At 42.0% G+C, this 12,449-nt stretch overlaps 1 protein-coding gene across 2 annotated transcripts in view; it reads right to left on the bottom strand.

Moving 5' to 3' along the window:
• The window catches only part of ASPH (aspartate beta-hydroxylase), a 222,058-nt gene that overhangs the window by 71,650 nt on the left and 137,959 nt on the right, over nt 1–12,449 (bottom strand). For both annotated transcript variants that reach the window (XM_044295090.1, XM_044295091.1), the window contains exon 16: nt 1,732–1,817. In XM_044295090.1, coding sequence (XP_044151025.1) covers nt 1,732–1,817 — 86 coding nt within the window. The remainder of the gene's footprint in view (nt 1–1,731; nt 1,818–12,449) is intronic.

Genomic DNA, 12,449 nt, shown 5'->3' with positions numbered 1-12,449 from the left:
TAGCACTTTGAGCACAGCTGGAAGCACAGCTCCATTCAATGTGTAGTGGCGGGTTACTGCAGCTCATCTCCCATTCACTTGTTCTGGCACTGGAGGCTGCAGGGAACAGCTGATGGGTAGCGTGCTGGGTGCAGACCCCCGCCGTTCGGATACTGATAACCTACCCTGAGGACAGGTCATCAATATCAGGAGCCTGGTAAACCCCTTAACTATATTCAAGAAACTTAGCCATTTAGGAAATTGAAATTATTTTCTGTTCTATTCCAAGGTTCCTACAGAGAGAGTAAGGCAAGCAAAAATCCCTTGCTAACTGGATGCATGTTCCCTGCCTAAAGCTGCTACTGAAGGAAGAACAGGAAAGTCAACATTTGAGATGTTTTATTTCTTGAAGTCCGGAAGGCCATGCAGGTTACCCAGCTTTAATAAATTATCATGGCTCAAAATTATACATCTGTTTCTTTGTTACTAACATAGGGCTTAAAGGGCATCTGTCAGCAGATTTGTACCTATGACACTGGCTGACCTGTTACATGTGCACTTGGCAGCTGAACACATCTGTGTTGGTCCCATGTTCATATGTGCCCGCATTGCTGAGAAAAATGAAGGTTAAATATATGCAAATGAGCCTCTAGGAGCAATGGGGGCGTTGTCCTTACACCTAGAGGCTCCGCTTTCTCTTCTGCACTTTAATTCACAGGACCAGGCAGTGAAAATGTCATCAGGCCTGGCCCTGCCAATGAAAATGCAGAGAGAGCAGAGCCTGTGGGTGTAACAGCAACACACCCATGGCTCCCAGAGGCTCATTTGCATATATAATTGTTCTCAGCAATGCGGGCACAAATGAACATGGGACCAATACAAATTCCATTCAGCTGCCAAGTGCACGTGTAACAGGTCAGCCAGTGTCATAGGTGCAAATCAGCTGACAGGTGCCCTTTAATTATAACTAATTAATCAATTATATGTATTAATTGGTCTTCTTTTCTTGTGTCCAATCGGGCACCAGAGGAACTTAACCCATTTCCATTCTGTACTGCCTTTTGGACTCCAGGAGAAAATTCATAAAAATGAGGTAGAAAAATGTAGACTTTTTCCATAGTTACTGATGTTTTACATGCCCTAAATAACCTGTATAACTGATGTGCACCAACAACACAATGTCTACATGAGTGATGTAACCAATGACAAATGAGTTCTCGTTTGTTCATAGGGTATAATTACACCGGGTAGCGATCGGAAACAACTGATCATGCAAGCGATCGATGGCTGGTGTAAGGGTACTGCCACACTAGTATTTTCTGCAGAAAAATTTCCATGCCAGATTTTGTTGCACATTTTACCCTCTGTATTGCAAACGGTGAAATCTGCGGAACCGTAAATTGACAAGTGTATTTAAAATCCCCATCACCGTCCAGTTTAGGCTGTAGTTCTTTTGCAGGGTATGCATTGCATTTCTTAAAATCTCATCCACTTTGCTGCTACGGTAAAACACTGTGGATTTGCTGCACAAAAAGTCATGGCAGCAAATCCTTAAATCCTTGGCGTTATCTGTCTGGTGTGGATGTAGCCTAGAAGGGCTTCCATTTTCAGAACAGCATATCAGACAGGGATTCCCTCACGCTGTAACTCCTCCTTAACTAATTCAGCCAGCAAACTACGGTATCGTACAGCCCCAAAACTGTAGCGGGAAGAGGACCTTTGCTGAAAAAAAAAAAAAGTATAAAGACTTACCCTTTTGCGTAATTTCTCTGCAGCATCAAGTTCAGTCTTTATTGTTTTATCAAACTTGTTTAACAGCTTGGGCTTTTTTTTCTTGGCTGTAAAAAAATATATACTTTATTAGATTTGATTATTAAAGTATGATTAATATATGGCTAGCTCCATGGTGAATGTGCACATTTTAAAGGGGTTTTCAAGGACTTTGATATGGATGATAAAATCGGTGGTAGTCTGACATTCGACAACACCAACAACTGGTAGCTAGCGGGATCTGCGATCACCTGAACTGCAGGCAGACAGTTCCATACACTGTGTAGTGGCCGTTCTGGGTAACTGCAGCTTAGTCCTCATTCTATTGATGCCCCACTAAAAGGGGAGCATCCAAACAACTCAAGTCAACACCGTAGGCTAATGAGCATATGAAGTGAAGTGGTTCCCGTACAAGTTGCCCCCGCTACAGACATCAAGGCGGTAATGTAACTATATAGTAGCAAACACGATCCGAATACGTTTCACTTTTAAAGTCTGAACGAACATATATTGATACATTTTTCATACCTTTTCTTTTTATATTATATTTTATGAGTTTTTTAGATATGAAATGATGTATCACATGTATTAGTCTTGATGTATTTTTGTATGAAAATCTTTTGATGAATTATTAGGGGTGATAAATTATTATACTTCTAGTTTCCATTTGTTTTGAAGTTTATATTTAAATTAAAAACATTCAGTTTTTTAATGCAGCTCCGAATGGGTGTTAACTATTTACAAACATATAATTACGATAAAGCTTAAGATTCAGATCTCAGTATGTACGTGTATTCGCTTGATGGTCAGACAATTAAACCACTCATTTTAGTGCTGGGTGTGCACCATGTGACTATGACTAGGGCCGCCATCAGGGGAGTACTGGAGGGACTGCACTTTGGTCTGTGGCATCATCAGCTACATTAGTTTTCACTATAGAGCAGTGAATACTAAGGAAACTGTGGAGCCATTTAATTCAATATGGCCCTCTCCCAGCACACAGACATTTACTAAGCTATTTATTTTACCGGTTATGGCAGAAAATTGTAACTTATTTTCCAGCATTTCTTTTACCATAAAAGGAATGCTGGAAAGTAAAAGTTAAATTTTACTGCCATAACTTGTACTAAAGAATGTATTTTACAGGTCTCTGTTAGGAACTGACCCTCAGGCCTTCACATGCATAATATAAAAAAAATATAGCATTACTGATTAGTAGCTTTATATGTACAGAAAATCCTGTGTAGTTCTATAGTGTAGTGGGAAACCTGCTGCCTGCCCTACCGAAGGTCTGGGGTTCAATTCCTAACAGACACTTGTAAAATAAGTTATTTAGTAGACAGCATTGCTGAAAAATGTCAATTTTACTTTCCAGCTCTTCTTTTATGGTAAAAGAAAAGCTGGAAAAAATAAATACATTTCTGCAAAGTAAGGCCTCATGCACACGACCGTTGTGTGCATCCGTGGCCGTTGCGCCGTTTTCCCTTTTTTTTTTCGCGGACCCATTGACTTTCAATGGGTCCGTGGAAAAATCGGAAAATGCACCGTTTGGCAGCAGCATCCGTGATCCGTGTTTCCTGGCCGTGAAAAAAATAGGACCTGTCCGGTTTTTTTCCCGACCAACGGTTCACGGACCCATTCAAGTCAATGGGTCTGTGAAAAATCACGGATGCACACAAGATTGTCATCCGCGTCCGTGATCCGTGTCCGTTTTTTCCTATCATTTCAATGGCAAACTTGACTTAGATTTTTTTTTCATTTTTCATGTCCGTGGATCCTCCAAAAATCAAGGAAGACCCACGGACGAAAAAAACAGTCACGGATCACGGACCCCGTTTTTGCGGACCTTAAAAAAAAACGGTCGTGTGCATGAGGCCTTAATGTTAATAAAGAAAAAAATAAGGGAGCAAAGAACATTACAATAATTGTGTTTTTGTTACATACTCACTATTACATATCACAAAACAGTATTTTGTATCCCTGTAATCATAGTAACTTGTGCAATATAGTGAACATATTATTCATGGTGATCGGTAAAAAGCATAAAGAAAAATGGTCTAGCCTGATGCAAAAAATAAATAAAAAATTACCAAAAAGATACGGCTATGAATGTAAGAAGGGCCAGTGGATGGGGCCCACATGGTTTGCCCCTATGGACCTCTGAAATTCCTGACGGCAGCTCTGACTATGATCACAATTTCATACTGAGGAATTGTTAATTGTAAATTTTTCAAGACAAGCGCCAAATGATGGGTGAAAAATTGCTGAACCATACTCAAAGTGTGTGAAGGCTCTCTAAAACCCAGTGGTGTTATACCTAACCCTGGATGAAATATTCTTCCGCCAAACAGAGGATGCTGCAGTCGCTGGCAGCACAAATCAGGAGACATTAAGATTACTCGTTCCTTTTGTAATGCCTAACTGCTTAATTACCAATTTGTCTAATTAGGACAATTGAGCAACTCCTGAAGAATAAAGTAACGCTCTTTTTAATCTGACTTATTATCTGAGGCCTAATTAGAAAATGTGTGCAAAAGCTAATAATTTCATGTAATTAAATATTGATTTTCTTTCGGCATTGGATTTAACAAGTACATGTTAATTTCTTAAATACTAGTAATTCAATATTTATCTAGAGTTATGTAAATAGCTCATTAGTGATGTGCAATTAGCTGTTAAAGGCTGGGATGGTAAACCTGATCTTGCACATAATGCATGGCAAGGAACACAATGCATCAGAAGATGTAACCAACCATTCAGGAGGTATACGGCCCAAACTATATACTGTAGTAACAAAATGATATAGTAAGACGTCTTTTGAACTTTCACACTTGCGTTTTGAGCGGATCCGTCATGGACGGATCAGTTCAGATAATACAACCGCATGCATCCGTTCAGAACGGATCAGTTTGTATTATCTTTAACATTGCCAAGACGGAGCCGTCTTGAACACCATTGTATATCAATAGAGGACGGATCCGTTTTCTATTGTGCCATATTGTGTCAGTGAAAACGGATCCGTCCCTATTGACTTACATTGTGTGTCAGGACGGATCCGTTTGGCTCAGTTTCATCAAGCAGCGTTTTGGTGTCCGCCTCCAAAGCGGAATGGAGACTGAACTGATGTATTCTGACGGATCCTTTTCCATTCAGAATGCATTAGGGCAAAACTGATCCGTTTTGGACCGCTACCGAAAGCCCTGAACGGATCTCACAAATGGAAAGCCAAAAAGCAAGTGGGAAAGTATTAAATCGATAACACTCAAAAGTATCTCTGAAACATAATATTTCCACCCATATGTCTACTGTCCGATGCGTTTGCTATATGGGCGCAATTAGGCAGCTTTTATAATGCAGAGCTGACTTATCACGGGAGTGTCTAAGTACTTAATAACATAAAACACAGAATAATGTGCTGACCCTACACATAAGGCCTCATGCACACAACAGGTTTTTTTCACGGTCCGCAAAACGGGGTTCCGTTGTTCCGTGAACAGTGTCCGTTTTTTTTTCCTGTGTGTCTTCCTTGAATTTTGGAGGATCACCAGACAAGACAAGAAAAGTGAAAAAAATATCTAAGTCAAGTTTGCCTTGAAAAGAATAGGAAAAAACGGACACGGACGCGGACGACAATCTTGTGTGCCTCCATGTTAGGCATTCTAATATACTCAATCCATGTGCCCTGCGATATCAGCGGAAGGTCAGGCTTTCCAAATGTGTTTTGGGGTGTATTTGTACATATACCCATACTGTGTGTGAGAAATATCTCTGTAAATGACAACTTTTTCCATTTTTTTATACAAAGTTGTCAATTTACAGAGATATTTCTCTCACCCAGCATGGGTATATGTACAAATACACCCCAAAACACATTGCCCTACTTCTCCTGAGTACGGCGATACCACATGTGTGGCACTTTTTTGCAGCCAAGATGCGCAAAGGGGCCGAAAGTTCCAATGAGTACTTTTAGGATTTCACAGGGTATTTTTACGCATTTGGATTCCGTGAGTTCATGTGAGATTTTATTTTTTGTCATAAGTTAGTGGAATATAAGACTTTGTAAGGAAAAAACTAACTTGTGCCAAAAGAAATTCTATGAACGCGCCATACCCCTTAAAAAGTGATCTTTATAGCGTCACATTGATTTTACGGTGTTTTTGCAGTGATAAAAAAAAAAGAATTCTGTCACTGCGGTGGGGCGGACTGAACGCAAGTGTGCGCACAAGATCAGGCCTGATCGGGCGAACACTGCGTTTTTTGTAGAGCCTATAGAACATGTCCTATTCTTGTCCGCAATTGCGGACAAGAAAAGGCATTTTCTATATAGTTCTGGCAATGTGCAGATCCGCAAAATGCGAAAACACATTGCCGGTGTCCGTGTTTTGCGGATCCGCAAAACACATACGGACGTCTGAATGGAGCCTTACAGGGGGGTGATCAATGACAGGGGGGTGATCAGGGAGTCTATATGGGGTGATCAGGGGTTAATAAGTGACAGGGGGGGACTAATGTGTATATGTGTTGATTGATGCTACTTACTGAGCTGCCTGTGTCCTCTGGTGGTCGATCCAAACAAAAGGGACCACCAGAGGACCAGGTAGCAGGTATATTAGACGCTGTTATCAAAACAGCGTCTAATATACCTGTTAGGGGTTAAAAAAAAATCGCATCTACAGCCTGCCAGCGAACGATCTCGGCCCTCGCGGCAGGCTCTTGGCTCTCGCGGGATGACGCATCAATGCGTCAAAGAGGAATAACCCGGCCGCCCGCAGGACGCATCCCTGCGTTAGGCGGTCGGGAGGAGGTTTATATATGGCCAGATAGGTTCCTTGCAGACAGACTATAGGAAAACGTGTCTGGGTTCCAACCAGAAACACAGAAGAGTTCTAAAATGGACATCCATGTGCGTCCGTTTTTCCCACAGGACCATTCATGGGAATAAATGAGTCTTACAGGGAAACTAGACAAATACAGAATATGCCGTCATCTTTTCTGCATGGACCAATGGTCTGTGCGGAAAATCGCTTATGCGGATGTAACCCTTCATCTTTCACACCTGCGGCTGGGAATTCGGGTAGGGCAAATATGGCAAGAATCAGTCGGACGAAAAATGCTGCACGCGGTTTGTCTGTCCGAATTTCGGCATATTTCCTGGTTAGAGGCCTAATCTCAGCCTGACCCCATTATAGTCAATATGGGAGGACTGGGAACTTAAAGTGGTCCTGAAAAAAAAGTAAAAATGGCCCCATGTTGTAGGCTGATCCAAATTGACAGAAGGCAGGGCAACACAACTAGGCAGAGACAACAGAAGTAGGCGGAGCCAGCAATACCACAGCGCAGCACAGAATACTGCCTCAACGGAAACAAAGACCACAGTGCAGCACAGAATACTGCCTCAACGGAAACAAAGACCACAGTGCAGCAGAAAATACTGCCTCAACGGAAACAAATACCACAGCGCAGCACAGAATACTGCCTTAACGGAAACTAATACCACAGTGCAGCACAGAATACTGCCTCAACGGAAACAAAGACCACAGCGCAGCACAGAATACTGCCTCAACGGAAGCAAATACCACAGCGCAGCACAGAATACTGCCTCAACGGAAACAAATACCACAGTGCAGCACAGAATACTGCCTCAACAGAAACAAATACCACAGTGCAGCACAAAATACTGCCTCAACGGAAACAAATACCACAGCGCAGCACAGAATACTGCCTCAACGGAAACAAATACCACAGTGCAGCACAGAATACTGCCTCAACAGAAACAAATACCACAGTGCAGCACAAAATACTGCCTCAACGGAAACAAATACCACAGCGCAGCACAGAATACTGCCTCAACAGAAACAAAGACCACAGTGCAGCACAGAATACTGCCTCAACAGAAACAAATACCACAGTGCAGCACAGAATACTGCCTCAACGGAAACAAATACCACAGTGCAGCAGAAAATACTGCCTCAACAGAAACAAATACCATAGTGCAGCACAGAATACTGCCTTAACAGAAACAAATACCACAGTGCAGCACAGAATACTGCCTCAACCGAAACAAATACCACAGTGCAGCACAGAATACTGCCTCAACAGAAACAAATACCACAGTGCAGCACAGAATACTGCCTCAACAGAAACAAATACCACAATGCAGCTCAAAATACTTCCCCGCCCTCACCACCATATTCAACTGTATCAATGTCTTGAGGATGGTGATACAGTTGAGATCAGGAGGGCACCTGCAGCCGTTGGCCAGGTGCACAAGTATCTGATGTTCATAAAATTAATGCTAAAAGCATCAGATCATTATGTACCCAGCCAGCAGCTATGAGAAGGGTTTGTGCGGCCCCCTGGGCATCAGCCCACCAGGAAATTTCCCTGTAGGGTCTATGACCAGTCCGCCCCTACTATTGCCTCTGAAAGATCTCTGAAAGTATGTTCCACAAATATCTCATAACTGCGACTGGATGTATTTCTTTCTTCATCCCAATATGTGTATGCGGTTCCTGCTCAGCAACTTACCATATGTGGGGAAAAAAGGTAATCCACTCATGAGACATGACTTACTGTACACCTCAGTCATGACATTTGGATAAAAGATAGTGCAGACATGTCAAGTACATCCTTACTTTTATTTCCAATACATACTCAAAGGACAAAGAATAAAATGCAGCTGATCCACTGCACTGAGCACCTGGAAATGTACCATTTACTGCTCACAAGTTGATTGCTGGGGCCACCTACTGGCCACTTTAGGAATGTACACATTCTTAGTGAGGATTTACCCTGCTATATCACTACTCAAGAACATCAGATCTACCATGTGATTTACTGAATTCTGGCGAACACAGTCCATGATAACGTGTGAACCAGTATTCTTCATAAAGTAAAATCCACAGCGTAGATATGCAGCATAAATTGTCAGGCTGTAGATTTCAAACGTGCACCACAGGTCAGTATACAAGAGATTTTTCATGAGGGTGGATGAGATTTCTTAAAGGGGTTAAAGACCTATGCTCTGGATAGATCATCAATATCAGATCGGTGGGGGTCGACACCTGGGAACCAGGGACCCCTGCAGATCAGCTGTTAGAAGAGGCCAGTCCTCCACAGCCTCTTTCTAGGTCATGTGATGTCACCATACATTGGTCAGATGGCCTAGTTGTAGCTCAGCCCTGGGTAGGATAGGTCATTGTCATCAATTCCTGGATAACTTCTTTAAAGTCTCATGTAATTTACTAATACTGCACATAACGGAACGATGGGGGTGTACTTTTAAAGTGATTCTTTTGACAAATATTAAAGGGAATCGATATGGACATGGACATCATAATGTTCTTCAATGCCTGTGGACAATCAAGACAGAAGGCATCATAGCTATCACACAGCACCCAAAACAATTGAGGGTCACTCAGCCGAGGCAGTAATTCCGATTTATTGTAGAATACCTTTTAATGGCTAACAGCAAGACAATGCCGGTCTCTTCATCGGGCAGAATATAACCTTATAATACACTCCTCAACATGGAAAATGCAACACCAAGGATGAGTCATAACGTTATGCAAATCGAAGAACCAGCAGGTGTCACTAAGATCTGCAGATGATCAAAGTTGCAAGCAATTTTGACCAAAATTTCTAGCTCCAATCTGTGGCATGTAGGAGGGGCATAAAAGCCAGATTGAAAGCAAAGTTTTTTAGCCACATGAAACCTCAAAAATGTAACCAAGTTGTGTGGGATTATTGTGCGATGCCTCCTATTTGTTGACACGCCACTTGTCGCAAACTGAGAGGGACAGAAGTGAAACACCTTGGTGTATTGCTCCGGTAAAAGGCAATGCACCTAGGCCAAGATGTCAGCACTGTTCAACGTTTTTGTGCCCTAATGGTTGGGTGAAAATTAATAAACTGGAATGACAGCAAGAGGTGCACAGAGGCGAACCTCTGCATGGACAGATCATCTGATTAGAAGAATGGCACGTACTGATCCATTCTGTACTGGAAGTGAAATTGGCCATCACATCCCAAGCCTAAGGCGGCAAACAGTGTCTACACAAACCATTAGTGATGAGCGGCAGGGGCAATATTCGAATTCGCGATATTTCGTGAATATTTTGTAGAATATTCATCATATATTTGTGAATTCGAGATTATATTCTTGGTTGAGAAATGAGCAATGTATTATTCACGTAATGAGCGCAAAATACCAGGTTGGCACAGGCAACTTTTCTACTGGTTGCTAGGGTTGTTGCTAAGCTGTGACAAAGCCTTCTCATTGGCCCACAAGCTAGAAGAAGGGAGGGATGATCACCCGATGTGTACTGTGTTAAAAACAAACAAACAAAAAAATACGAATATTTGTCATTATGAATACATAGCAAAATATTCTAAATATTCTTGAATTCTCAAGGTGCCAATATTCGCAATAGAATTCCCTTTTTTCGAATATTCGCGCTCAACGCTACAAACTATCAGAAGGTGTTCGTACAACATTGCTGCAGTTAATCCACTAACCTCATGACACCATTCTCAAAGGCTATCATGGTGCACAGCAAGATGTGGTGCTCAGACAGGCACAGGGGTCCTTTCAAAGAGCTGATCAGCAGGGGTGCTGGAAGGCGGACCCCGCCAATCTGATATTGATGATCTAGCCTGAGGGTAAGTCATCAATATCTGCAGCCTAGAAAACCTCTTTAAAGTAGTCTGCCTGATTATGAATTGGAATTTTGTAATCGAAGGGCCACAAAACTGCACAGTTGGCTGTAAAGCAGGCTGAGCATGCGCTCTTGTTCTCCATAGAGATCAAATGTGGAGTTGGAATTAGACAAGTGTGTGTTGCTAACATTTTACATGGAGCAATCAGAGGTGGGATAAGAAGCCATGGTGCTCCAAGTACATGTGGCGCTATAAGAGAATCCAGCAATCAGCTGCAGGGTGCTACCTCCTCTTCTGTATGGGTGCCCCAATCAATTGCACCTCAAATAGATAATAATGGAAGCTACAGTACATGGTAATTATCGATGAGCTATGCAGAGATCCCCGCACCATGCCACTAATATAATTGCTTCCCCTTTTTCACGGCTCCTCCTCTACGCGGCTTGCAAGCGATTACCATCAGTTTGATAAGATTTAACTGTTTCAGGCTCAAGGGTCATTAATATGTTTTGAAATGATGCTTTCTAAAGATTAATATTCTTTTATATTTTAGACTTTACAAAAATGTTTTCTTTCCTTAAATTTTTCTTTTCAAAACAGGTCCGTCTTTCTTACAGCATCAAAATGGAAGCTCTGACTTTATGGTTTGTTTGCATTATTTAAGGAGGAATAGAAAAAAAATGAAATGAATTCAAGTTTCTTTGGTTCTTTACCAATCTACTACAAAAAATGCATTTCCCTAAGTAAAATGATACTAAAATGGTACATTATTCGCATTCACTTGGAAAACCACCATCCTGTATGTTATGGGCATTGGCATCCTGGACAGGGCCTTCATTTTATGAAGGATGTATGATAAATGTATGCCTGTACTGGAGGGTGAGAAACTTTGATTTATAAATTTTTGTTTCCATATTTTATGATTTTTCTTTTTATAAGGTGGGAAATTATGTGTTTGTTTCTACATCTACAGGTGGTGACATGTGTGTCGTTTTAGTAACAAGGACATTATTTCAGTTTTGGTCACTTCCGTCACAAGTTGTGACATTGACTGCGTGGACCAGGAATTTACAGTGTCGTATTAAAAGTAAATCAAACTGCAGACTTAAAAGGGACCTGTCATGTTGAACACGGTGTCTGATCTGCCAGCAGCTTGTTATAGAGCAGAAGGAGCTGAGCAGATAGATATAGAATTTTATGGAAAAATATTCAGCAAAACTTGTATTTCATTCATTTAATTTCCTGCTCATTCTGGGCTTTATCTCTATTGTAATCTGAGTGTACCTTAAATAGGTTAAAACATAACTTTTACTTCTAACAATTTAGATAAATCTGAAGGTAATCGTTTAAATTAATAATAGTGGGGGTAGAAATTTGTAGCTAGGTCCCTTTATAGTGGTTCAGATGGCTGGGTCGTTCCAATGATCAAAAATGGCGAGTGTCACCTAAATGCTTCTGCAGTCTCAGTCTACTGTCCCTCAGGAAATCTGGTCAAGATTCGGGAAAAGCTGGCGTGGCTGTAGTTGGAACACTCGCCCTGAGAAGGGCGATCCCCAGCCTTAGGAACCTCGGGCCTAGTCTATTAACCCCTCACTAATGCTACCTAGATAACTCCTCCAACGCGTTTCGCCATATAACATAGTAACCGGTCCGCCCCCACAGCGCGTCACTTCCGACACGTGGGGAGAGAGGAGCGCAGGCTCTGGAGCTAAACGCTTACTTTCTGAGCCTCCCCCGCCACCTCAGGGTAGCTGATGCAATGGTGAAGGGGCGGAGTTCGCTGTATATAAGACCGGTAATTGCAACATATCCTTGCCACTGCTTTAGATTAATTGCTGCCGCAACACATATTGCTCCCTGAAGAGCCATTGTTATATGGCGAAACGCGTCGAAGGAGTTATCTAGGTAGCATTAGTGAGAGGTTAATAGATTAGGCCCGAGGTTCCTGAGGCTGGTGGTCGTTCTATTCAGAGTGAGTGCTCCAACTACAGCCACGCCAGCTTTTCCCGAATCTAGACCAGATTTCCTTAGGGACAGTAGAC

The sequence above is a fragment of the Bufo gargarizans genome, chromosome 5 (assembly GCF_014858855.1).
Source record: "Bufo gargarizans isolate SCDJY-AF-19 chromosome 5, ASM1485885v1, whole genome shotgun sequence".
NCBI lineage: Eukaryota > Metazoa > Chordata > Amphibia > Anura > Bufonidae > Bufo > Bufo gargarizans.
This window is presented reverse-complemented; position numbering and strand designations above follow the sequence as displayed.